At 34.2% G+C, this 24914-nt stretch overlaps 1 protein-coding gene across 1 annotated transcript in view; it reads right to left on the bottom strand.

Annotated features, from left to right (window-relative positions):
• Nucleotides 1-24914, bottom strand: part of LOC123664382 (protein madd-4) — a 147732-nt gene that overhangs the window by 100390 nt on the left and 22428 nt on the right. The window contains exons 4-5 of the mRNA XM_045598927.1: nt 21615-21797; nt 8838-8954 (exon numbers count right to left, since the gene is read on the bottom strand). Of these exons, the coding sequence (XP_045454883.1) occupies nt 8838-8954; nt 21615-21797 (300 nt within the window). The remainder of the gene's footprint in view (nt 1-8837; nt 8955-21614; nt 21798-24914) is intronic.

Raw genomic sequence — 24914 nt, 5'->3', positions numbered from 1 at the left:
TCTTCTTCTTCTCCTTTATTAAGTTTTTTTTTTGTATATTTAGAAGATCCCAGATCCCATCCTCGTCGCCACTGTTAAATATTTAAGTATATAATAATATTAAAATATGGGAACCAAAGTAAAGACTTGCTGCTAGTTAACATTTAATGCGGAACTGATTTACCTTCATTAAATATAATAATTTGGTACAAACATATTTCGTAGTACCCGCACTAGTCAGTACTTACATATATATCAAGATACTATGATGAAATGTGTATAAGGGACGAATGTTAGACGACCGTACCGTGGTCCTCTAAAAATTATAGTCATATGTACTAGTATCTTTATTAAATAAAATAGGGACGAATACACTAGCTGTAGCCTGCGGTTTCACTCGCGTTAATTTTAGAAAAAAATAGCCTATAGCCTTCCTCGGTCAATGAGCTACAGAACACAGATTATTTATCAGATTATTTCAATTCGAAACGAAAGTTCCTGAGATTAGGGCGTTTAAGCAAACAAACAAACTTTGATTGTTCTTATGTATTGTGTTTTTGTGTCTCGGAACAGGAGTAAATACTAGTGGGGGTCGTTGAGTATGAGGCGTTTAAGTTAGGTGCGCAAATTTGGTCTTATTGCTATTAGTAATCTCTACAAACTTATTTTTTCAGTGGCAATAGATTTTTGGAAAATTCTCATGGATATATTAGTAATAAATTTCTTCATAAATTCAAATAGAACGATTCAATTCAAAGATTTTAATCAGATTGTATAATTCGAGTGTCTCTATCACTTGCGTCGCGTAAGCTCATTTTTTGAATTGCCTGCACTTTTAGCTCCGAACCAATCCTTTTTGGATTCCTTCCAAACGATTTCATTGGTTTCTTAAGTACATACATAACCGCTGTGACTTTTTGTTAATCTCGGATACGAGGTTGCTTTTTCAATTAAAAATATATATATTATCGTTATAGTTTATCACTGGAATTATAATTAGTTAATCAGATCTCACAGCACGTTAAATACACTGGCAATCGCGATTTTGTTCCTGCTCGGGCAGATGTTTGTATTTTAGCAAATTTTAGTATCCCGATTAGGTTATCTATCCTTGAGGGTATCCCCACTGTGCCTCTGAAAGCACGATTTCATACGACTAGGGCGGTAAATAAGCGCATGGTCAATACGATGGGTAAGCGATTATCTTAGACTATAGACAGACGCCTGCAACACCAGAAGCATCGCAAGCATATTGCCAACCCTACCAACGACCCTTTTCAAGAACTCTCTTTGAAGCCACCTTACTAATTACAGGAACACAACACTTCTCGAGAGCAGTTTTTTATAGTTGTTAGTCCCGATTGTTAGCAAAGCATTGTTAGTATAGACACATAGTAGCACGTGATCGTTATTCATGATATAAAAATATATTTATAAACTAGCGACCCGTTGCGGCTTAATAAATATAAAATATTAAATAAATATAAAATAAAATAAATATAATATATGCGCAAAAATGTGTTTATTTACGACATCACATTAGAAACCTCTAAAATTATCAGAGTTCCTCTATTATATTATGCATGTATTATACATATAAACCTTCCCCTGGAATTATTTTATTTACTGAAGAAAACCGCATTAAAATCTGTTGCGTAGTTTTAAAGATCTAAGCATACAGACAGCGGGAAGCGACTTTGTTTTATACTATGTAGTGATATCCAGCCACCCGCAATGGAGCAGCGTTTGGTCACTTATCTGTAGAGAGTTATAGAGTTTCATTTTAAAATACATTTGGTAGTCTCATCGGTCATGAAAAGGTTCATTGCAGAGAACACGTGCAAAGTATACTATTATTGTAAACAAATAGATATTTACCACGAGACTCGTCTCGTGAACAAGACATTCGCAGTTAATGTCGAAATATCTAGCTTCACAAAATGAAAATAAAAAAAAAAACACAGTAAATATCCCGTTTATGAATATTTTTAGCAATAGAAGTAACCATGTTAATCTAAAATCTTGTATTGTAAACAAAATTTTAATATCAATATGTTATTTTTACTTATATTATAAGAAATATGAAATATACAAAGAAATCCTATTTACATTACACGGAAGTAGTATTGACGAATCAGCCTAAATCTCATCCGAGATTATTCGTACAAAGGACGAAAGTGATATTAATATTTGTTCAAGATCTCTGAAATGTTTGTACAAGAATCAGCGCCATTACGATGACAGATAAAGCTAGGCTATTTGTCTGTACTAATTCATATATATTACACCGGACTTTCCTTGAGTTTTTATCTATTTTTTTTTTTGAGGTTTGACTGATATTTCTTTGTGTTATATTTTACAGTCTTAATTGTGTTTATAAATAGTTTTACCAATTAAATGTCATTCAATGGTCTTGTAGCTACTAAGGTTAATACATAGACTGCGGTATCAGTTTAAAAATCTGAAGTTTACTATGCTGTATTGTAGCCTTTTTATTATATAAATAATTGGTACATTGTCACCTCAAATGTTTAGTTAGCACTAATACATATTGTGACATATTATTATATACTTTATTGCACTTAATATATATATATATATATATATATATATATATATATATATATATATATATATATAGAAAATTACACGTATAGTTGATAGCAAAGGTGGACTCATCCCTAGAAGAGATCTCTTCCAGTCAACCAGTGGTCATGAGAGAGAGTGTCATATAGCGGGGGACACAGTGCAAGAAATAACAATAGAGTATAGTATAGTTGAGACTTGTACCACATAATCATAAGTGTAAGTTATCATTGCGTTTCGGAGTTTACTGTAAGTTTTCGAATAAATTCAAAATAGTGGCGAAGTACGTAACTATGTGATACAGAAATAATTTTGAATTTTTGTAGTAAAACTTCCTTACGCACGCTTTACTTGGGAAGTAAGCTGGTGAATGCGTGACGAGAGCGTTACGAAAAGTTTGATCGGGCGAGGCGAATGGATCAAGAGAGAGAGAGGTGCAAGCACACACTTTCTCTCCTTCTCTCATAGCCAGTTACGTTTCGTATATCTAAGTTTTACTTCAGTCGTGTGGTCTAAAGCACACTCGTTTTTTATTGTATATAGAAGTTTTGATTATATTTAATTATAGATTAAAGTATGTTAAATATGTATGGGATGTATGTACGTATATAGAATGGGACGTCCTCCGGCTCGTTGGACCGACGATCTACGTAAGATTGCCAGTGTAGGCTAGATGAGGATTGCGGAAAACCGGGATGTCTGGCGCGAACTTGGGAAGGTCTATGTCCAGCAGTGGACTGTAATGGGCTGAACTAACTGACAAAGTATATTAAAATAGATTTACTAAAAGCTGCTTTTTCATGTAAGTTGAATGCCCTTATTTTACATTTAAATTGCATTATGTTCGAAGTAACGCGACGGAATTCTATGAAATATTATGAAAACGCAATAAACTTTTTAGTGCCACACTTCGCGAATCAAACTGCTCATATAACTCCGTTTTACATTCAAACTTTGTACAGAGATCATAAAAATATGTATATAAATGTAAGATGAATGAAGAATTATTATCTGTAACAGGTTGTGAATGCTCAATTGATGGATATAAGTATCATTAATGAAGGAAAAATATAGAAAATTTCACTCCAGATTACAGATTTTTGAAATTTTTTTCGAGACATTTTCGAACATATTTGGTTTCCTAAAACAATACAAATGACGAAAATTAACAAACGAAAATTAAAAATTAACACAAACAATCTCAAGTTCATTAAATTCAAATCAACGTCCATTATTTCATCAGTCACGAACTGCCTCAATAGATAACATATAATTTATAATAGTTATTATGTTAAAACAATATAATAGGGCTATTGTTTTGTACTAATGATTATTTGGTTATAATTGTGTTTGATGCAAACTCCAAAATAATCGACTTCAATTACAGTCGGTAGCAGTCGATAACAGTCTAATCAAATACGCATTATTAACAGTAACTCAATAATTACTCGTCAGACTTCGATACAATTTAAATGGAACCACAAGACGAGCACCAACTTACGTTTCAAAGCGAATCATCAAAATGGGTATACCTAGTAAAAAGTTATGTGATAATGCACATAAAATAAGTTTAAAAAGACTTGTGTTCTACATATTATCCTCTGAGAATTGGTGAGGAGAGCCCCACATCATAAATAGACATTTTTCTAACCACTTTTTTTTTAATATATGGATTAGCGCTTGACTGCGATCCCACCTGATGGTAAGTGAAGATGCAGCCTAAGATGATACGCGCTTGCCTAGAAGATGCCTATTCACTCTTGATTTGAAGATACCTAAGTTATAATTACTTGGAAAAAACGGAAGCCGGAAGCGCATTCCAAATTCCAACACAAATCATGCCAACGAACGAAAGTCACAAACGAAGCCATACTAACGACTACATTACACAACAACAGTAGTTATAGTCAACATTTATTTACTACAAGAGCTTCTTAGAACAAAATAATTAAAAATATAATAATAATTAACTGAGGTAGGGCACAGCAAGAAATTTCCTACAAAAATATGGAGCAGTCCGACTGGGGTAGTACTTCAACCTTACAGAAGATCACAGCTAAATAACACCGTTTTCAAGCAGTTTTGTGTTCTTATTGGTGAGTAAGGTGACCAGAGCTCCTGGGGAGAACTGAAAATAGAGTCGGCAAGGCGCTTGGGATGCTTCTGGTGTTGCAGACGTCTATAAGCTACGGTAATCGCTTACTATCAGGCGAGTCGTAAGGTTGTTTGCCAATCTAGTTGCATAAAAAAAAAGTTATAACAGAAGATATCCAACCATAACGAACATTTCAAATTAATAGTAGTTGTCTACGCAGATAGAAATTCATATTTAGCTTAAATTATATAATTAAAGCATGAAGGCTTAACAAAAACAAATTAAATTAATAACAAACTAAAACTAAAATATTCACAAAATTATTAATACCCAGTGTTCCTTCGGGTATAATTTTCTAAATTAACTTGAATAAAATGAAATGTTATTCGAATCGATTGTTAGGGAACGCTTTGATACAGAACAACTTTTTAACGGACAGAAAAGGACGAGGTTTCTCAATTCGAACGTATATATATATATAATGTATGTTCGGGGATAACTTCGTCGTTTATGAACCGATTTTGCTTATTCTTTTTTTGTTAGAAAGGACATATCTCAAGAGTGGTAACGTGATAAGGAAACCAGGATCTGATGATATCATCCCATAGAAATCGAAAGGAAACTCCGAAAATCGTAGTGGCGACGAGTGCGTTTGTTAACTTTTTTCGTCTACTTACGTTGTATTACTTGTCGATGTAACTAAAGTCGATAGTTTTTGTTTGCTAGCAAACATAATTATAAATTGAAGTTATAATTGTTGTTTTGGGGTTGATAATAAAGTTTTAGATGGCTATCTGATTTATAGGGGTATCCGATAAATAAAAGTCTTATTTAAAGGTCGAGGTTTTCAATTCGACTGTACTTTTTATGTGTGACTTACCTAATATTTTTTTACTGCACGTATTGATTTTAATGATTCTTTTTTTATGAAAAAGCTGGTTCTTGTCTTGGTCTCACTTAAATTTGAGTGACATTTAGCGAGTACTTTTAGAGTTATTTTTAATAGCGTGTATTGTAACTACACTTGTAGTTGTAAATAGAAGTCAGTTTTTTGTTTGGTATAAAAAGAATTATGATTATTTTTACATTCCTTAACCTATAAAAGAAATAAATAAAGGTTTGGATTAAAATCCGGCTAACCATAACAGTAATAAAAATTATACAACAATTTGCTTTGACTTTGACAAATAAATTAAATCAATGTCAACATTTTTTTTTCATATTTTTACAATTTAGCGAGTAACAACCCACTGCTGGGTCTCTTTACCCATTCAAGAAAATGGTCGGAGCTTACAACCTCATTTTCCTACAGCGGATATATTATCTACTAGGCGTAACAATTGCTAACAGGTGTATACTCTATATGATATCAACCAGGTCTGACAGTTTAACGTGTTCTCCGAGGCACGATGGGGAGACTGACAATAACAGACATCCTAATCGGAAACAAATACATATTTGTACAGATACAAATATCCACCCCGAGCGGGAGTGAACCCGCAAACCACCGGTATTTAGGTGCCTACATGACACACGTACCACTACAGAGCGATTGTTATATTGAAACTTATATTGTTGACTTGTCAATGATATAATAAAAACTGCGAAAAGGAGTTTATTAAAACAATAAAAAAAATAAAATACATTTAAAAAGTTTAATGTTTCCTGTGATTTACGATCTCAATACAGCCTTGTCTTTATGACATGTCCGAATTTAAAATTGAGTACTCTTAACGCCGCGCCTCAAATATTTCAACAATAAAAAAATAAAAAATAATAAAAATTACGCATCTTATAACATTTGTCGTTTGAGAAACTTACCTCTTATATCCTTTTTTCTGCTTTAGTGTCTAAGTAATGGTAGGGTGTCGATTTTCAAATCAATAGTTTTTAATGATAAAACCAATCTTGTGTAGTTTTGCAAGAAGTGTTTACACCGGCGTTTATGGCTTCAATTGTCATTCGAAATAGATATTTGGTTTTGTATAAATCAGTTTTTTTTATATCACTAGGTCGGCAAATAAGCGTACGGCTCACCTGATGGTAAGCGATTACCGTAGCTTATAGACACCTACAACACCAGAAGCATCGCAAGCGCGTTGCCGACCCTACCCCCAATCCCCCCAGGAGCTCTGGTCACCTTACTCACCAACAGGAACACAATACTGCTTGAAAACAGTATTATTTTGCTGTGATCTTCTGTAAGGTTGAGGTACTACCCCAATCGGGCTGCTCCATATTTTGAGCAGGAAATTCCTGCTGTGCCCTACCTCAGTTTCTGGTCTGGGTGTATGTAGGTCACCGGTAGCACCTCGTAGATCCAGCCTTTCTCTATTATAGAGGCCGTTGCTCAGCAAATTAATATGAACAAGGGGATTCAGTTCAATTAGATTTCAATAGTTTTTGTTTAACATGTTTATAATTAAAGCGCATTAACATTGTAACACGATCCACAAAAAAAATATATTGATAAAGAAAAACTTATTTATGTCCTGTGTGTATTGTGTAAAAAAATGTATATACAAGTTGCTGGCTACATAGACGAACGATCACAGACTAATTTGCAGAAATAGGTGCCCAATACATAAGTATTTGTTTTGTCGCCCCGTCACGTATGGACTGGTTGAGTAATCTTAGAAATTCAGGACACACGTAGAGCTACAGAGACGAGTTTTTTGGAAAGTGTCCGTCCAGAACTATTTACAAAGCTGCTGACTTTGCCAAATACGTAAAAAAAAAAGATAATGTTTTATTTGTTAATAAACGTATAGGTAAATAATTTAAAATACTGTCCAGGATTCTAGAAATTCTCGAAATAGAAGGCATTGAATGAAGCAATTAATTTTAATAAGAATTTGCAATAACCATACATTTTCCGATATTTCTCGAAGTGGAATTTTTTTATAGAAGTCTATATGGAATAAATATGTAATGAAGAAAAATCACTTCATTATATCATATCATCATACATAATACACATTCATAGATTTAATTACTAACATACTGTGTAGTACAATGTGCGGACTCGTGGCTGTTTAGCCATTTCTTCCAGAAAACCCAAGTAAGGATAAAATTACTGTCGAAGGGCGGTATTGCAGCTGTATAATAAAATTACGTGCAAATACTGTCGCATCGCATTATAAATGAGATATGAGAGGAAATTTATTGTAAAATATTCACGTCCCATATCGATTAAGTTATGTGAAGGCGCTAAGGAGCAATGTTTATTTGCTCATATCTTGGTAAACAGCGCGTTTGTCGTAAACAAGGGTGATTTTACCACAAGGGCGTGCTCGTTCTGAAATTTTTGAGGAAAAGAGGAGAATAGGAAAATACTCGAGACCTTCCTGTTAATACGAGTGTAAATAAAATAGGTTTGCTCGGTTTTATTTCTGAACGAAAGCTATTTTGAATTCAGTGAACGTTCCTGTTTGTGTATTTTTTGTTTTTCCCTTAAAGTGTTTTCGCTTATTCGCTAATAAGGAATTACTTCATAATTGTAATGTCAAATTAAATTCTATAGATTATTTATTTTATACTAACACTTTTCAAGATTTTTTTCTTGGAATGTCTTTCGTCACTGCTATAGAGATATGTAATTTACTTTAAATATTTATCAAATTATACAGTCAAACTAGCTGACCCCGCAAACGTTGTTTTGCCACATATTATTAATCCCCTTAACCCCCCCTCCCTTATAACTTAGGGTAATGAAAATTAGATTTTGGCCGATTCTCAGACCCGATATACAAACAAAATTTCATAAAAATCTGCCCAGCCAGTAGGAGGAGGAGTATTTTAACTAACATTGTGACAGGAGTATTTTATTATAAGAATAATAATCGCAAAGTTTTAAATATCATAATATCAAATTGTTAATTAAAGTAATTTTAGAATTATGAATGTAAATTAAAATATTTGTCATTTATTTGGGCATTTGTTGTAGGTAAAAAAAATAATAATAATAATACAGTTGAGGTGTAAAATTAAAAACAAAATTTTCCATGCTTAGAATCGAGGAGTAACTTGTGTTCGTAATAATAAAATATTGTAAGCATATTCTTTATAGTATGTGTTTTTTATGAATCATATTTATTGTTCAAGAAATACTCCTAACTAAAGTTGATTAAATGATGTGCTTATACTAAATTTAATAAATTATATGTTTATTCCTTACCTGACACCTCCCATCAATGCACATATCTAGACTTCCTGGCCTGCATCGAGTGCCATCAGACACCCTGGCTGCCAACACCGCTACCACCACACGATCGTCTTCATCCAAAGCCACCGTCTGAAAAAATAGGTATAGTATTACTCCCTGAATTGTTTGGTGAAGTAAGAAAGAAAGAATGAAGAATATTGTCTTTATTTCATACGCAATAATGAAATAACTTTTTCGGACTTTATCGTTTCTGATACTTCACAGAAACAATGGTCACGGGGGGACTGGTTAATTCATACGACTTGTCTTTATTTACGTGGATGATTTTTGGATAATATTAAAACATTTACCTACATTAATATGTATAGAAGAAAATTCCTTGCTCACAATTTAGTTGGTATGACATTTTTTAAATAATCCTAGCAGGTGGTAACAGGTGGTTCCGGCAATCGGTGGTAGTTTTGCTTTTATCATAATTAATTTGATAATAATTAGCAATATAATTATACTTCATAAAATGATAATTCGAAAGAAAATTGAAGAAAACTTTTGATTTTGATTTTAATAAAATCACATTTCGAAGTTGACATTGAATATTCAAAATATTGAAATTTAGCGCAAGTGAAATCACAGTGTATGACTAGTTTTATATTTTTATCTGTGGTATTAAAATATTTCAATTCCTGATCACGTCCGCAGTGTTCAAAGCGACGATGAAATTTTTATGCAAGTAAAATTTTCTTATAATTGTTTTCGTGGATGAAAAATTTCAAATTAAATTCTTTGAAGAAAATAAAATAGTAGTAGTTGGTTAAACTATAGTTATTTATGAGAACAGTTTTGAATTTATTATTAAGAAATTATTTATAATTAGCAGTACACGTGACTGGGTTTACAATTACACAAATGGCTTTCATCCCCCATACTAAGGAGCCTATAATAATCCTAGTGTTCTTCAAATCCGTTTTGTAGTTTCGGCGTCAGACGTAGCCAATGTTACACGGGCTTATTAAAAAATAAAATATGAGTGTGATTTAGAACACACGACTGAAGTAAAACTTCTTTAGCGCCATCTAATTTATATATCACTCAACTTCCGTTCGACTCGCCCGGTCAACTTTTTGTAACGCTCTCGTCTCGTTCACCAGCTTACTCCCCAAGTCAAGCGTACGTAAAGAAGTTTTACTTCAAAATATATATTTGACTAGCTGTGCCCGCGACTTCATCCGCATGTAATTAAAAAAATATTGTTTAATTCACAAAGTTATGAATTAAATAAATTTCTAAAATAAAAGTAGCCTAAGTTACTCTCTACTACACCAGCTCTCTGTCAGTGAATGTCCCGTCAAAATCGGTCCAGCCGTTTCAGAGATTAGCCGGAACAAACAGGCAGACAGACAAAAATTGTAACAAAAGTTATTTTGGTATATGTACCGTGTATACATCGAAATACATATAGTAAAAAGTATACTTGTAGATGACATTTTCAAAATGTTTTCAACATAATTATATAATTGGCATATATAGGTAAGTAAAGTTTTACTTTTACAGGTTTTACTAAGATGGTAAAACTTACCAACTGAGTTACCCGTAACCACGGCGTCAGTAACGTTACCGCAATAGCAGGAGTTTCAAAGACAATAGCGGTAAATCATATATACATAGTGTTGATAATGATTTTTAAGTGAGGTAGAGCACAGCTCCTGCTCAAAATATGGAGCAGCCCGACTGGGGTAGTACCTCGGCCTTACAGAAGATCACAGCTAAATAATACTGGTTACAAACAATGTTGTATTCCAATGGTGACTAAGACCAGAGCTCTTGGGGGTGTTTGAGGGTAGAGTCGGCAACGCACTTGTAATGTCTCTGGTGTGGCAGGCGTCTGTCATTAAGCTAAGATAATCGTTTACGATCAGGTGAACTGTAAGCTTGTTTGCCACCCTGGTTGCATTGAAAAAAAAAATTAAAATTTTGTCTTAATTATACAATAAGCAATAAACTCATTACCTATATTACAAGAATCCTTCGGAGACTGCAAATATTTGCTCTCAGTATAAATAATCAATTTAATAGCGCACTTTTTATCAAATCAAAACACTCCAGCGTTGGAAGCTCTTCACCTCTTAATAACGTCAAAGGAACGCTAGAAACGTTAAATATTTAAACAACCACGGTTGCCTTCAATCTTTTTATATTTCAATAATTGACTTCAATATGAATTCTTCTGTTTACCTAATAAACTAGCGAAGCGAGGCTAACCGATCCTTCAGTCTAAGTTTATTTGAATGCAAAGGACGGAACATCTTTATTATTAAACATTTTTGAATATCATATTAAAAATTGACCCGCTGGAGCGGTCCGCTGACCTTCAATTTCTTCGTACAAAGTAGCATGGTGTCGTCTCCTGTCAAAGATTTTCATTGTAATATGAAACTTTGAATAGTTACGGGTCTCTGTAAAGAACTCACTATAGACGGCGCCACGGTTCGCTTAAACCGAAAATAAAAATCATCATATCAAAAATTTCGATCTAACGGGTACATCGTTCTGTTATACGACTTTCTATTTGGGCCTTTTTAAAAAAAGAATAAAAGGAAATATGAACTTGATTTAGAAAAAGGGTCACTTTATTATTTTGAAACAGTGGAAATAGAAAAGGCAAGTGGTCTGACCCGATGTTGACTGGAGACTGATCCCTGAAGACTCGAGATTAATAAGCTTCAATTCAAAGTGCTTACGAGGCACCAGTGTAAGGGTTATTACATACATAACACGTATATAACAGCCCCCCGGTTAAGAGGGAAACTTACGGAAAATGTAAGTTTCCGGTAGTAATTATTCAGTGCGTAAACGCGGAATAGTTGAAACTGGTCTAAGTTCAATATCAGGATTATCGTTATCTGTAATATTTTCTGTTATAGGATTAACCACGAGCTTTTTAGAACACTTGCCTCTTTTACAAAAATAGCTTAAAACTAAGGAGATACATACAATTAAAGATAATATACTAATAATAGGAAAACTTACATGATTATTAAAGTTGCTAGGTTTTTCAACAACTTTCAAGTTATCAATTATTTCATCGGATACAATTTTAAAAGTTTTTAAATTATCTAGACTAACACTTTTAATTTTAGGAGTTGGTATATCAATATTTATTTTCTTAAGCCGATTAAAACTACAACAACTATCATTAATTATATTAAAGTCTGAGGATATAGAGGGAACATTAATTTTTGGATATGTTTTTGCAACTAATTTTAGATTCTTAAAGAAGGCTGTACATTGAGAAGGAATATTAAGGATACCTGTACCGGATATTACAAATTCAAATATATTGTGATCACATTCTATAGATAGTTTTGAGGGTTTTGTTTGGACAAATACCCATTTATTATTGTTTAATCTGTGCCAAATATCTACATCTCCAAAGATAAAATTATAAGGGCAATTTTCAGGAATTGATGACAAGGCTTGGGTGATAATTTCTACTTCACAGGAGGGATTATTAAGTACAGCGTAGACATCTGTGATTTCACAAAGGTAAGTTTCGGTAAGTATCTTTTTACAAGTATGTAGATTACTAAGGTAAGTATATGATAATCTATCTATACTAAGAGCCAGGAACTGTTCTGAAGGAAGAATCATAGCAAACGAGTTCAACTTGTCGCTGTCGTGTGGGGTTGGTAAAGGTATGTTTTTATATACATTAAATTGCTGTAGGTCTACTAAAGGAAGCTTAACTATAAACATTATTCTATTATTTAGGTAATAACATGTTAAATCGGCTATATTAATAAAAGTATGTATATTGCTTATATCTAAACTTACAGGAAAATCTCTATACTTAGGAATTAACTTAAGATTATTAACAATATCATTATACAATTGATTCGGTGTCAGAATTGATGGGTGTAGAATATTGCTTTTTACAAATAAAATGGAATTTAGTAAATCTTCGACTCTAAAGGACAACGTAAATAAACTTGATTGTAATGCATTTAGAATACCATTAAACATATTTTCTACAGTAACAGTATTAAATTTATGGGTTACATTAATGATTGACATTTTTAATTGGTCAACGACGTCATTTAACTTTGCTTGGTTCAGGTTAATTTCATGCAAAGAGTTATTAACATTACTGATCGCGGATTGAGAAACTGTAATTATCTTTGTTAATGAATCAGTAATCTTTTTGTCATTGCTATACAGAGCTTGAATAGCTTTATCGTAATTTTCAGCATCATCTTCATTTAATGTGCCAAATATGTGTTTAAAGACTACTCCTATACCGGAAAACCATGCGGATCTTTTTGTTATACTATTAGAAATTATATGAGAAATTGACATAAAATCGCGTTGAATGTCGTTGTAAAGAGCTTCTAAAGGTTGTAACATATTATGACATCGTGGTATACTTATTTCGTCATTTTCCCTGCAGTAAAATCTAATCGTGTTAAACACTTCATGAATATTGTCAAGATGGTGTTGAATAGGGATTATTTCTGAAGGAATAACAATGTGAAATTGGTCATTAATGATTCTTAATGTGCCCACAGGATCAAATAAAATACCTGGGCTTCTGTCGATGTTTGTTATATACTTATTTTGAGCTTCTGCAAAGGCGATATTGTTACAAGTTGTAGAGATTCTGAAAAATAGCGAAAACAGAAAATGATATTGTATGTTTTGTAAACTTATGACTAATAAGGATAAAAGAGAAAATATGAACTAATTACAATTTAACTACTAATTTTAATTTAATCTACGTCATGTGCAGGTTTTATTTCATCATAATGATGTTTGACATGACGTCGGTTAATTAGGAGGGAAAGAGTGTTGTTGCCGTGGATTTTGACAATTTTGTAAGGACCTTTCCAAAGTGGTGAAAGGGTTTTACGTAGTCTCACGTGGTTTTTTAAATAAACGTAATCGCCTACTTTGTATTGGATTGGGCGAGAGTGTTTATCATAATAAGTTTTTGATCTTTCTTTGGAAGCGTTAATGTTCTGAAGCGCCTTTTCACGAGATACTTTTAAACGATGGTGTAGCATTTTTGTATATTCGGGGTATGTAACGTCGGGACGAGAATCGAATATTGAATCTGGAATAAATGGTTTATGACCGAAGAGAAGTTCGTAAGGAGTGAATTTAGTAGTTGTGTGGACACTGCTGTTATATGTCAACATTGCGGTATATACATATTTATGCCAATTAGTTTGGTTTTCATTTACGTAAGATTTAAGATATTCTTTTAGGGTCGAGTGACTCCTTTCTAGAGCACCTTGGGTCTGCGGGTGATAAGGTGAGGACCATATTTGCTTAATTTTTAGGAATTCGCAAGTGCGCTTAAACAGTTCGGCGGTGAAATTAGTTCCTTGATCGGTCAGAATAGTTTTTGGAATTCCAAATAGGGAAATGAAGTGAACTAAACATTCGCAGGTCTCTTCAGCCGTGGCGTTAGTGATAGGGTATGCTGTAGAAAATTTTGTCAAATCGTCCTGGAGGGTTAGTATAAATTTAAGTTTTGTTAGCCCAGCCTCAGGTAAAGGACCAACTAAGTCAAGGCTTATTCTTTCAAAAGGACGTGTAGAGGTTGTTGTTATCTGCATTGGAGCTTGATTTATCTTCCGCAAGGCTTTATTTGATTGACATAGCTTACAACTTTTCACATAATTCTCAATGTCTGCACGCATATTTTTCCAATAGTAACGTTCTTTAATTCTGTTGTACATTCTGTTGGAGCCTAAATGCCCAGCGATTGGGATATCGTGATTTTCTTTCAGGATTTTTGCGATCTCGGTTGGAACTGGATATATAATGGTATTGTGATGTATATTTACTGTAATATTCGTATGATTGAATAGGTACATTAACATACCGTATATTTTTACAAAAGAATGTTGCTCAAATGAGTTTTTAAAATCAGATATAGCTATTTCATTAATATCACCGGTCAAAACAATATCATCTCTAGTGGACTTAAGTGCTTTAAATATGTCTGGATACGTGCAGTCATCGAAATAGTAGACTTTAGTAAAAAGAAGATAAAATATTTTTCCTTTAATTTCTATTTTCTTAAACGAATGAAGTTCTCTTTCGGAGTTAAGTATGTCAGAGGAGTCTTCCACTGTAGAAAGGATATCTTGTAGATAAGGGTTTGAGTCGTCAAAGTCTATTGATGTTGGGACTAGAATAACTTTGGAATTGCTTTTGAGAAGGCTTTCGTTATGTTCATTTATAATCGTGTTAAATGTTTCGTCTTTATTCGAAAATGCTTTTAGGAATGCGTTATAGTCATCGTTGAGAATAAGTGGGGATTTAGGATTCGCTTCGTCTGTAGATTGTGATTGGTTAGGTGACTTTTCTTGGATTGCTGGTTTAGATGAAGAAGGCATAGGATGTTGTAAATTTAATGAGGGTAAGTTATTTTCATTTTCTAAGTCGTGAATATTAGAAAATAGATCGTCATCGTCAAGGAGGTCTATGGGAGGTAAGTTGCTGTTCTCTCCATCAGAGTTAGTAGGGAGTTCAATATTTAAGTCTTCTAAAGTGAGGGGACTGAACGGGAGAGAGGGGTTAACATCCATTGAGGATCTTAGATCAGCATCGTTAGGAGTTGGAATTTCGTTTTGGCCTGATTTATTTTCGGGATTAGACTTTTCAATGAGAGGATGGACTGGGAATCGGGATAAAGCGTCGGCGTTGCTGTTAATTTTACCTTTTTTATATTCGATGTTGTAGTCAAATTCCTCCAGTTTTAACCGCCATCTGACTAATTTAGAGCTGGGGTCTTTGCAATTAAATAGCCACTTTAAGGGCCTGTGGTCGGTTAAGATGTTAAATTTATTGCCGTACAAATATGGCCTAAACGTTTTAGTGCCCCAGATGATTGCTAAGCACTCTTTCTCAGTGACACTATAATTGCATTCGGCTTTGTTGAGTGTTCTCGATGCATAAGCAATGGGACGGTCTTTTCCTATTGGGCCCTGTGATAAAATAGCTGAAATAGCGTGATTTGAGGCATCGCATGTAAGGTTGAATGGTTGAGTGAAGTCTGGATAAGCTAAAATGGGAGCGGTGGTAAGACAATTTTTTAATTTTTCAAAAGCTAATTGTTGTTCATTTTGCCAGATAAATTCGATGTCTTTTCGTAGTAAATTTGTAAGCGGTTTAGCAATTTTTGATAGGTTTGGGATGAAACGGCGATAATACGAAACTAATCCCATAAAAGATCGAATATCATTTCGGCATTTGGGTCTGGGAAAATTTTGGACTGCTTTGGTCTTTTCGGGATTTGGTTTTACACCCTCGTCAGTAATGATATGGCCTAGATAAGATACTTCCTTCCGGAAAAATTCGCATTTTTCCGGCTGGAGTTTAAGGTTAAAGTGACGGAGTCTATCGAAAACGTTAGTGAGGGCTTTAGTGTGAGTTTCGAGATCAAAAGAATAGATGACTATGTCGTCTAGATACACAAAGCATTGAATACCCGACAGTCCGGATAAAGCGGTGTTCATTAATCTTTGAAAAGTAGAGGGGGCGTTTTAAGCCCGAACGGCATTCGAGTAAATTCGAAGTGTCCTTGAGGAACGGTGAAGGCAGTTTTTGGAGCGTCGGCTTCAGCTAGTTTTATTTGATGAAAGCCGGATGATAGATCTAAGGTACTAAAATATTTGCACTTACCCAACTGGTCTAGAATTTCGGAAATATTGGGAATCGGGTAAGAGTCACCAATTGTAATATCATTTAAACGACGGTAGTCGATAACTACACGCCATTTACGTTGACCAGAGGCATCCATTTTTTTTGGAACTATCCAAATTGGAGACGACCATGGTGATGTTGATGGTTTGATGATTCCGTCGTTAAGCATTTTATTAATCTGGGATTCGACTTCTGGTTTGTGTACAGCAGGAAATCGGTATGATTTTGTGTTGATGGGTATCGAGGAAGTGGTAGGAATTTCGTGTGTTATAGCGTTAGTACATGTTAGTTTATCATCAGGAAGGTGAAAAATGTCAGAGAAATTGGCACAGAGATCGAACAGACAATCTCGTTCTTCATTATTAAGGTGTGATATTCTTAGGAGATCTAGTACTTTGTCAGTTCGATTAGTTGCGTTGATTTCGGTGTTATCCGAATGGGACGTGTGAAATATTTGGTGAGTGTTTTGTGTTTCCATAGGTGTGAGTTTTAATTTTAAATCTGAGTTAAGAGTAATGGGGGATTCAGAGATATTTACAACAGAAATATTGATTCTTGAATTAGGTTTAACTTTCACAATGGAATTAGCGATAAGGATAGATTCAACAGGGTTTTGGTCTAGTACAAGTCCTTCTTTTATTTCTGGATTGGACACAGAACATTCTATAATGGTTTCAGTACGGGGTATAATTACATAAATCGGTTCGGTAAATTTTAGATTAATCTCAACTGTTCCTATTGTAAGTATTTCGTTTTTGTAATCGATTTTGGATTTATTTTTAGATAAAAGGTCATTTCCCACGATACCATCGTAAGGAAAATCTAAATCGGGAATAATATGGAAATCATGACTCAGTGAGTTAAATTGTATTGGTATACGACCTAATGATTTCATAGGATTGTTTATCGAATTTATTCCAGTGAAAGTGACAATGTCCTTCTCTACTACAGGTGAATTTTCTACCGACGATTTTTTTATAAGGCTTATGGATGCGCCACTGTCGACGAGTAGCATTAATAGTTTAGTGGATATGGATGTTTGGACTTCGATATAAGGTAGAGATTTTCTTAGTACATTTGATGAAATATTGTGAATTTTTATATCGTTATTTGTCTTACAGTTAGATTCTATAGAATTTCTAGGCTGGGTAGACGTAGAAGACGTATTAAGAGTTTTGAGAGAAGTATGATCTTTGGATATGGTAGATGCAAGTGATTTAGTATTTATAGGATTTCTTACAGGATTTGGCTTGGAATGGTGTATAGATACAGAGGATACAGTGGGACACAATCTGTCGGTTTGGGGCTGGTTACCCTGTCGGTTAGATTGGTCGGATACAGTGGAACACAATCTGTCAGTTTGGGGCTGGTTACCCTGTCGGTTAGATTGGTTGGATACAGTGGAATACAATCTGTCAGTTTGGGGCTGGTTACCCTGTCGGTTAGATTGGTCAGATACAGTGGATACAGCGGATACAGTGGATACAGTGGATGCAGTGGATACAGCGGATACAGCGGATGCAGTGGTGTCGTTTGGATTTAGAAGCAATGGTCGGAACTTCGGGCTCGGGAGACACCGTCGAGAGCCCTTCATTCGTTTAAAGATGCGTCCCCTTCATCAACGCCATAGTCTTCGGGTGAGGAGATCGCGTGAATCGGTTGGTTTCGAAAAGGAGCCGAAGGAACCGATGGTAAGTTGGGTTGATGATTATTGTTTTTGAATCTGGAATTATTATATTCACGTTTTCGGCACGATTCAATTGAGTGGCCCGGAGATTTGCAATATCGACATACTATTGGATTAACAGCCCTGGGTGGAAATGTTGTCATATTGTTATTATTATACGACCTACTTTGTGTAACATGCGTTTTAGATTGAGGTTGACGGAAACGATGATGATTAGAGTTACTGCTGGGAAAATTCGTGTTCTTCCCTAAAGAAGCTAGATATATTTTCTCTTCGGATACCGCAAAGTTAATTGCGTCGTTTAGTGTATCGGGATCGCGACACCTGACCACCGTAGACAGTCGCGGATTAAGGCCAATGACAAAAGTATGTAAAGCTAGGTCCTGCATTGCAGCGACGCGGCCAGCCAGTTCGCCTTTTCTTCGTGTTGGTATTGATATGTTTATTTCGGTTAGTAATTTAGATAGACAGGTTTCAACTTTAAGAGCAAACTGGTTGACTGTTTCGCCATTTAGCTGACGACATCCTTGAAGATCGGAGAGCAGTGCAGCATAGTGCTTTTTATTGCCGAATTGCGCCTTTAAGAAGTCCTCTAACTGTTGCCAACTATCGAACTCTTTAATAGAGCATGCTATTTCCGCACGCCCTTCTAATTGACTTATAATGTATTTTAATAAAATGTCCTGCTGGTTCGGTGATGACAATTTAATTGCATTGCTGCAGTTATTTAAAAATGAGTTTAGTTTTTCGCGGTTACCATCAAATCTATTTATAAACTTAATTAAAATATTTATGTCGACTTCTTGCATTAAACTTTGTTCGTCTTTAGGCATTATGACTTATGAAATCGGATACGTGTTAGTCTAAACAAAGAGATAAGAATGTCTCGACGTTAATACGGAGATAGCAAGCTTGCACTGGTCTCTGATTACAATGTGGGAGTTAATTATAATATTATTAAAATTATTTATTTTAGCACGTCACTTTTAATATATTTTATATATTGTTCACTTTATGCACTGAAGTAAATTGTTCAAAGACTTACAGGATCACGGCGAATATGTTGTAGACCATCTTCAGATGTGGTATGTATGATAGTCTCGATCGGAAGTAGCAGGTAGTGATGTAGCAGGAACCAGGAGGTATATTTTCTTCTAGCAGGAACCAAGAGGTATATTTTCTTCTAGCAGGATACAGAGTTCTTATGGTGAGCTTACACAAAAGTTGGTTTTGTTATATAGAGCTCACGTAACAAGGTTGATTTGCGATATAGAATTCACGACACAGGGTTCTTTATGACTTTAAGTTCACGACACAGGGTTTAGTTCTTGATATACAGAGAGAAAGTTCACAATATTCACTTCACTATATAGATACTTTGAGACGTACCGGGGATCCTATATTTTCTGATCCCTTTACGCTGCCACCAATGTTATACGACTTTCTATTTGGGCCTTTTTAAAAAAAGAATAAAAGGAAATATGAACTTGATTTAGAAAAAGGGTCACTTTATTATTTTGAAACAGTGGAAATAGAAAAGGCAAGTGGTCTGACCCGATGTTGACTGGAGACTGAGCCCTGAAGACTCGAGATTAATAAGCTTCAATTCAAAGTGCTTACGAGGCACCAGTGTAAGGGTTATTACATACATAACACGTATATAACAGTTCCATAGCTTAATTGGCTAGAGCGCCGACACGGTCAGTGGGAGGCGCAGGTTCGATCCCCGCTGGAACGGTCAATTTTTGATATGATATTCAAAAATGTTTAGAATTCCTAATGTGTGGGTAACACAAAAATAAAATCGTACATCTTTATTATTTTCGCTAATTTAAGTTGTGCCTAACTAAACGTAATGTAAGTAATGTAACATCGATTCCCATTGCTTTCCATAGATTTTTTAGTTAATTAATAATGTTTTATACTTTATATTAATTGGAAATTTAATATATCTATGCATACAATCCTTGACACCGCGTTGGCGCAACAGTCACAGCACTTGTTTGTAGCCGTTGCGCTGGCGGTTGCGGGTTCGATCCCCGCAAATGTCAAACATGGTACCACCGCGCCTCGGAGAGCACGATAAGCTGTCGGTCCCGGTTGTTATCATATACACCTGATAGCGATCGTTAGGAGGGAAATCTCATAGTAGGGAATATATTCGTCAACCCGCATTGAGACCGCGTGGTGGATTAAGCTCAGATCCTTCTCCTACACGGGAAATGAGGCCTATACCCAGCAGTGTTATATTGCAGGCTTAAGCGATACAATACATTCTCTTAAAATTTTTTATTGCTATGTTACACAGATATAAAAAGAAGATAAGAATGTCTATGAAGGAAAATTAAGGAAATCCACTTTACTTAAGTTTAATATAAGCTATAGTTGTTCTGTCGGTATGCATTAAAATAAAAATTACTCATGGCTAGTCGAAAGAAAAAACGCAAGACTGATTTCTTGAAATACATAGAGATTTTATAAAAGAAATCTTGCTATTGTCGCAGCAATACTCTTAAAAGCTTCGAAATATTAACGAAAATTGTCTAAAGCAAGGCTTAGACAATAAAATTGTACACCATAGAGTCGGTGTATTCAAATGTCCTTTAGTAAAAATGTGGTTTTAATCTTAAGGATTTTATATAATTTTTACTACGTAAGTCTTGGTGATTGTTATATTATTTACTATATGTATACTTAACTCATACAGTCTAGTAGATGATATACCCCTGCTTGAAGTTGGTGATTTTTTTTTAATTTAAAAAGTGGAAAAACGAGCAGGCAACACTGTTTGATATTAAATTACCAAATTGCCCATTGATATCTACAACTTCAGCGGGGTTGCGGACTCGTTGCCGAGCTCAAGAGAAAATGTATCTTGGTTATTAGTGCCTGCTACACCTGTTTGTGTGTAGCTGTCACTACCTCTTATGACCGTTTTTGACATAGTTTAGAAATTTACAAATTTTCGAATTTCAAACAGGGATCCAACCATCGGATTGGCTAAACATAATACGTACAATTTTATTTTTGTATTACCCACACATTAGGAATTCTAAACATTTTTGAATATCATATCAAAAATTGACCGCTCCAGCGGGGATCGAACCCGCGTCTCCGACTGACCGTGTCGACGCTCTAGCCAATTAAGCTATGGAACGATGTACCCGCTAGATCGAAATTTTTTTTTCTTCTCTTATCACAGGAATACAAGTCTACTTGAAGGTAGTGCATTTTGGCTGTGATCTTCTAGACGAATTTTCGATACTGAATAATTTATGTTATTTTATTGTGAAGGAATAGTTGAAATTGGCTACGTATATTTATACTTTATCAATGATAAAAAAAAACAAATAACTTCTTAATAAAATATTTGTATAAGCTACATAACTTACTGGTTCAGGGTTTTGTCCAGAATGTTGTGGAGTTCCACGACAAGTCAGGGCGCAAGGTTCGTCGTCATCTCTATGGGCTGTCCAGTGGAACAATTCACCCCCATATGGGGTATTGTCGTGAGCGCTGCACTGCTGCTCCCTCCAGATATCTTCTTCTAGAAGGGAAACGTTTCCACGGCAAGGCTGGAACAAAATTTAAATTAAGTCTTCAAATACTAGAATACTAGATTTTCCAAGTTATATATGGTGTTACAAAAATAAATGTTTTTGAAGTAAAACTTCTTTACACAGGACGAGAGCGTTACAAAAAGTGTGATCGGGCGAGGTGAACGGAAGTTGAGAAGGAAATATAAGTTAGTGAAAATAGAAAGTTTAACTTCAGTTGTGTAGTCTAAAGCGCTTTCGTTTTTACTTTGTACAAGAACATATAGCGTTCGTGCAGTTAAGTGCACGTAGAACTAAGAGGTACAGCAGAGTTATTATTGTCTTACATCTTGCCCTGAAACACAGTTTATATATTATTTTCAAAAGAGTAACTGCGGAGTTTCTTGCCGATTCTTCTCTGTAGAATCTACATTCCGAATCGGTGGTAGCTTTACTCATACAAAAATTGTAATCGCTTTAAAATTTTAATTTGTACAATGACGATTTGAAAGTGCTCTTGGGGCCTATTTGAATAAAGTTATTTTTGATTTTGATTTTGAAATATTTGGGTAGTGTGCGTTAAAAAAAGTTACAACGAATCTTATCAAATCAAATTTTATTTCATCTATCACTGCCTTATTTATTTATTAAAACTTAATTGCATACAAAAATAAAAATACAATTTAGATACGAAACAAAAAAGTATGCAAAGGGGGCCTTATCGCTTATAGCGATCTCTTCCAGGCAACCTTTAATGAAAGTGGTTTAGTAAAGATGTGCCGGGAAGAGTGTGCAAACAACAATTCAAGACTAGCATAGTTTTATAATAAACCTTATTTATTTATTTATTTATTTATTAATACTTTATTGCACAATAAGTTATAGAACTGTACAAAAGGCGGGCTTAATGCTAAAAGCATTCTCTACCAGCCAACCTTAGGACGTACAAGAGCAGACGTTTTAGGTGTGCAAAATCGATTACCAGTAAAATTCAGATAAAAAAAAAGGAGGAAATATAGAGTAACGCTTAGTATATACATGAGCAAATAATTCATATATAAATACCATAAAAATATAAACATACATAAACAGATACAAACTTGCATACATACATACACATATACAAACATACATACACAAGGACATACATACATACATACCTACATGCCTACATACAAATATTTTTTAGCTGACTCGACAAACGTTGTCTTGCCACTAAACGCTATTTAAAAATAGGGGTTAATGGTAGAAGGATGAAAATTGAGGGTTATATGTATTTTTAACGCCAAATCATGATAAAATAAAGAATAAATAATTTATCTAAAAATAAAATAAAATTTTGGGGTGGACTACCGTTAACATTTAGGGGGATAAAAAATAGATGTTGTTCGATTCTCACACCTACCCAATATGCACACAAAACTTCATAAGAATCGGTCAAGCCGTTTCGGAGGAGTTTAACTACAAACATCGCGACACGAGAATTTTATATATTAGATAATCGCTCCAATAGATTACAAAATGACCAATCAAAAAATTAGGGTTAACTATTCGGAAGATGGTATCAAACTAAATATATCAAAAGAAAAATATAAATATAAATTAATGAATGTTTTAGCCAGGCATAAATGATTACTTATCAAATTATAAAGATATTCAAAGAAAAATAATCAAATCTAAAGAACAAAGACTACAGCAATCAAAACAAGCTATAAATTGTTAATTTAAAATAAAAAATAAAAAAAAAATTATTAATCGAGATATCGGGTAGATAAAAAAAAATTGACAAATGACGCTCATCTTGCAAAATTCAAATTGAATTACACTAATCCTAAAGAAAAAGACAAGTTAAACTATGCGATAAGAAAAAAAAAACTTCGTTGATATATTAAAATTAAAATAAACTTATTTACTTTTTAGGCTTTTTAGGCTGTATCATGTAATACCTTTGAATATGCACAAAGGAATCTATGTACAAGATAGAGCTCTCAGTTGTCGACTGTCACCTTGTCATTTGTCAATTTACATTTAATAGGTACCCATTCTCCGATAATCTAATTAATTTGTAAATCATTATGAATTTAATCATTATTTATAATATGTGATTTGTATGATTTGTATTTTACTAATTTTTAGGATGATGACCACTCTTGTGTAATGGTGAGTGTACCGTGTCTAAATACCGCCGGGCGGCGTAAGTCGGTGAATATTTATTACAAATCCTCTATTCCGTGCCTCAGACAGAATCATAAGCTGTCGGTCCAGGTTGTTATCATATACACCTAATAACGATCGCTACTCATAGTAGGGAATATATCCTATGAATGCCTATGAATTAAGCTCCGATCATTCTCCTAGATGGGCAAAGAAGCCTGTGCCCAGTAGTGGCATGTTACAAGCTAAATCGATCGATCGATCAAATTTCTAGGAACTCAAAATAAAAATTATTTACTAATGGTAGTTCCAACCCACACAAAGTTAGGCTACAATAAAATCCGATGTACCAATAACACAACCTCTTCCAATCCAGAAGCAATAGCTTTACCGTAACTTTTCACAAGGGAAGTTATACACAATGTTTACTAAAACAATAAACCATCCCTTACAAAATGGTTATAACCTTCAATCTTAGATAAATTTTAAACGTTTTTATGTATCAATTACATTTACATAATGGAATGTAAAAAAATGTTTATTTTTCATACTCAATTTTAATATTAAGAATTTTTAGTTTATTGAAAATTGTTAAATAATAATAGCGAAGTTAAAAAACTAAATTTCTTTTACTTTTACGAGTTTTGTTTATATAACTAGGTCGGCAAACAAGCTCACCTGATGGTAAGCGGTTACCGTAGCTTATAGATCCTGCAACACCAGAAGCTAAAGCTAATCCTAAATCCCCTCAAGAGCTCTGGTCATCTTACTCACCACATGAACACAACACTGCTTGAAAACAGTAGTATTTAGCTGTGATCATCTGTAATGTCTTCTTCAGTTTCTTTTACCGTAAGATTTTTTTATACTAAAGCGATGCTTAGTAAGTGTTGTACAAACGAAAGCAAAGCATAGGCCTAACAGTCTAGCAGTTATATATTAAAATAGTTTCAATGTTTAAAAATACAGATCTAGTCCATTTAAATAATAGACCTTTTTAAT

The sequence above is a fragment of the Melitaea cinxia genome, chromosome 22 (assembly GCF_905220565.1).
Source record: "Melitaea cinxia chromosome 22, ilMelCinx1.1, whole genome shotgun sequence".
Lineage (NCBI taxonomy): Eukaryota > Metazoa > Arthropoda > Insecta > Lepidoptera > Nymphalidae > Melitaea > Melitaea cinxia.
Note: the sequence above shows the minus strand (reverse complement) of the source record. Positions and strands in the feature narration are given on the sequence as shown.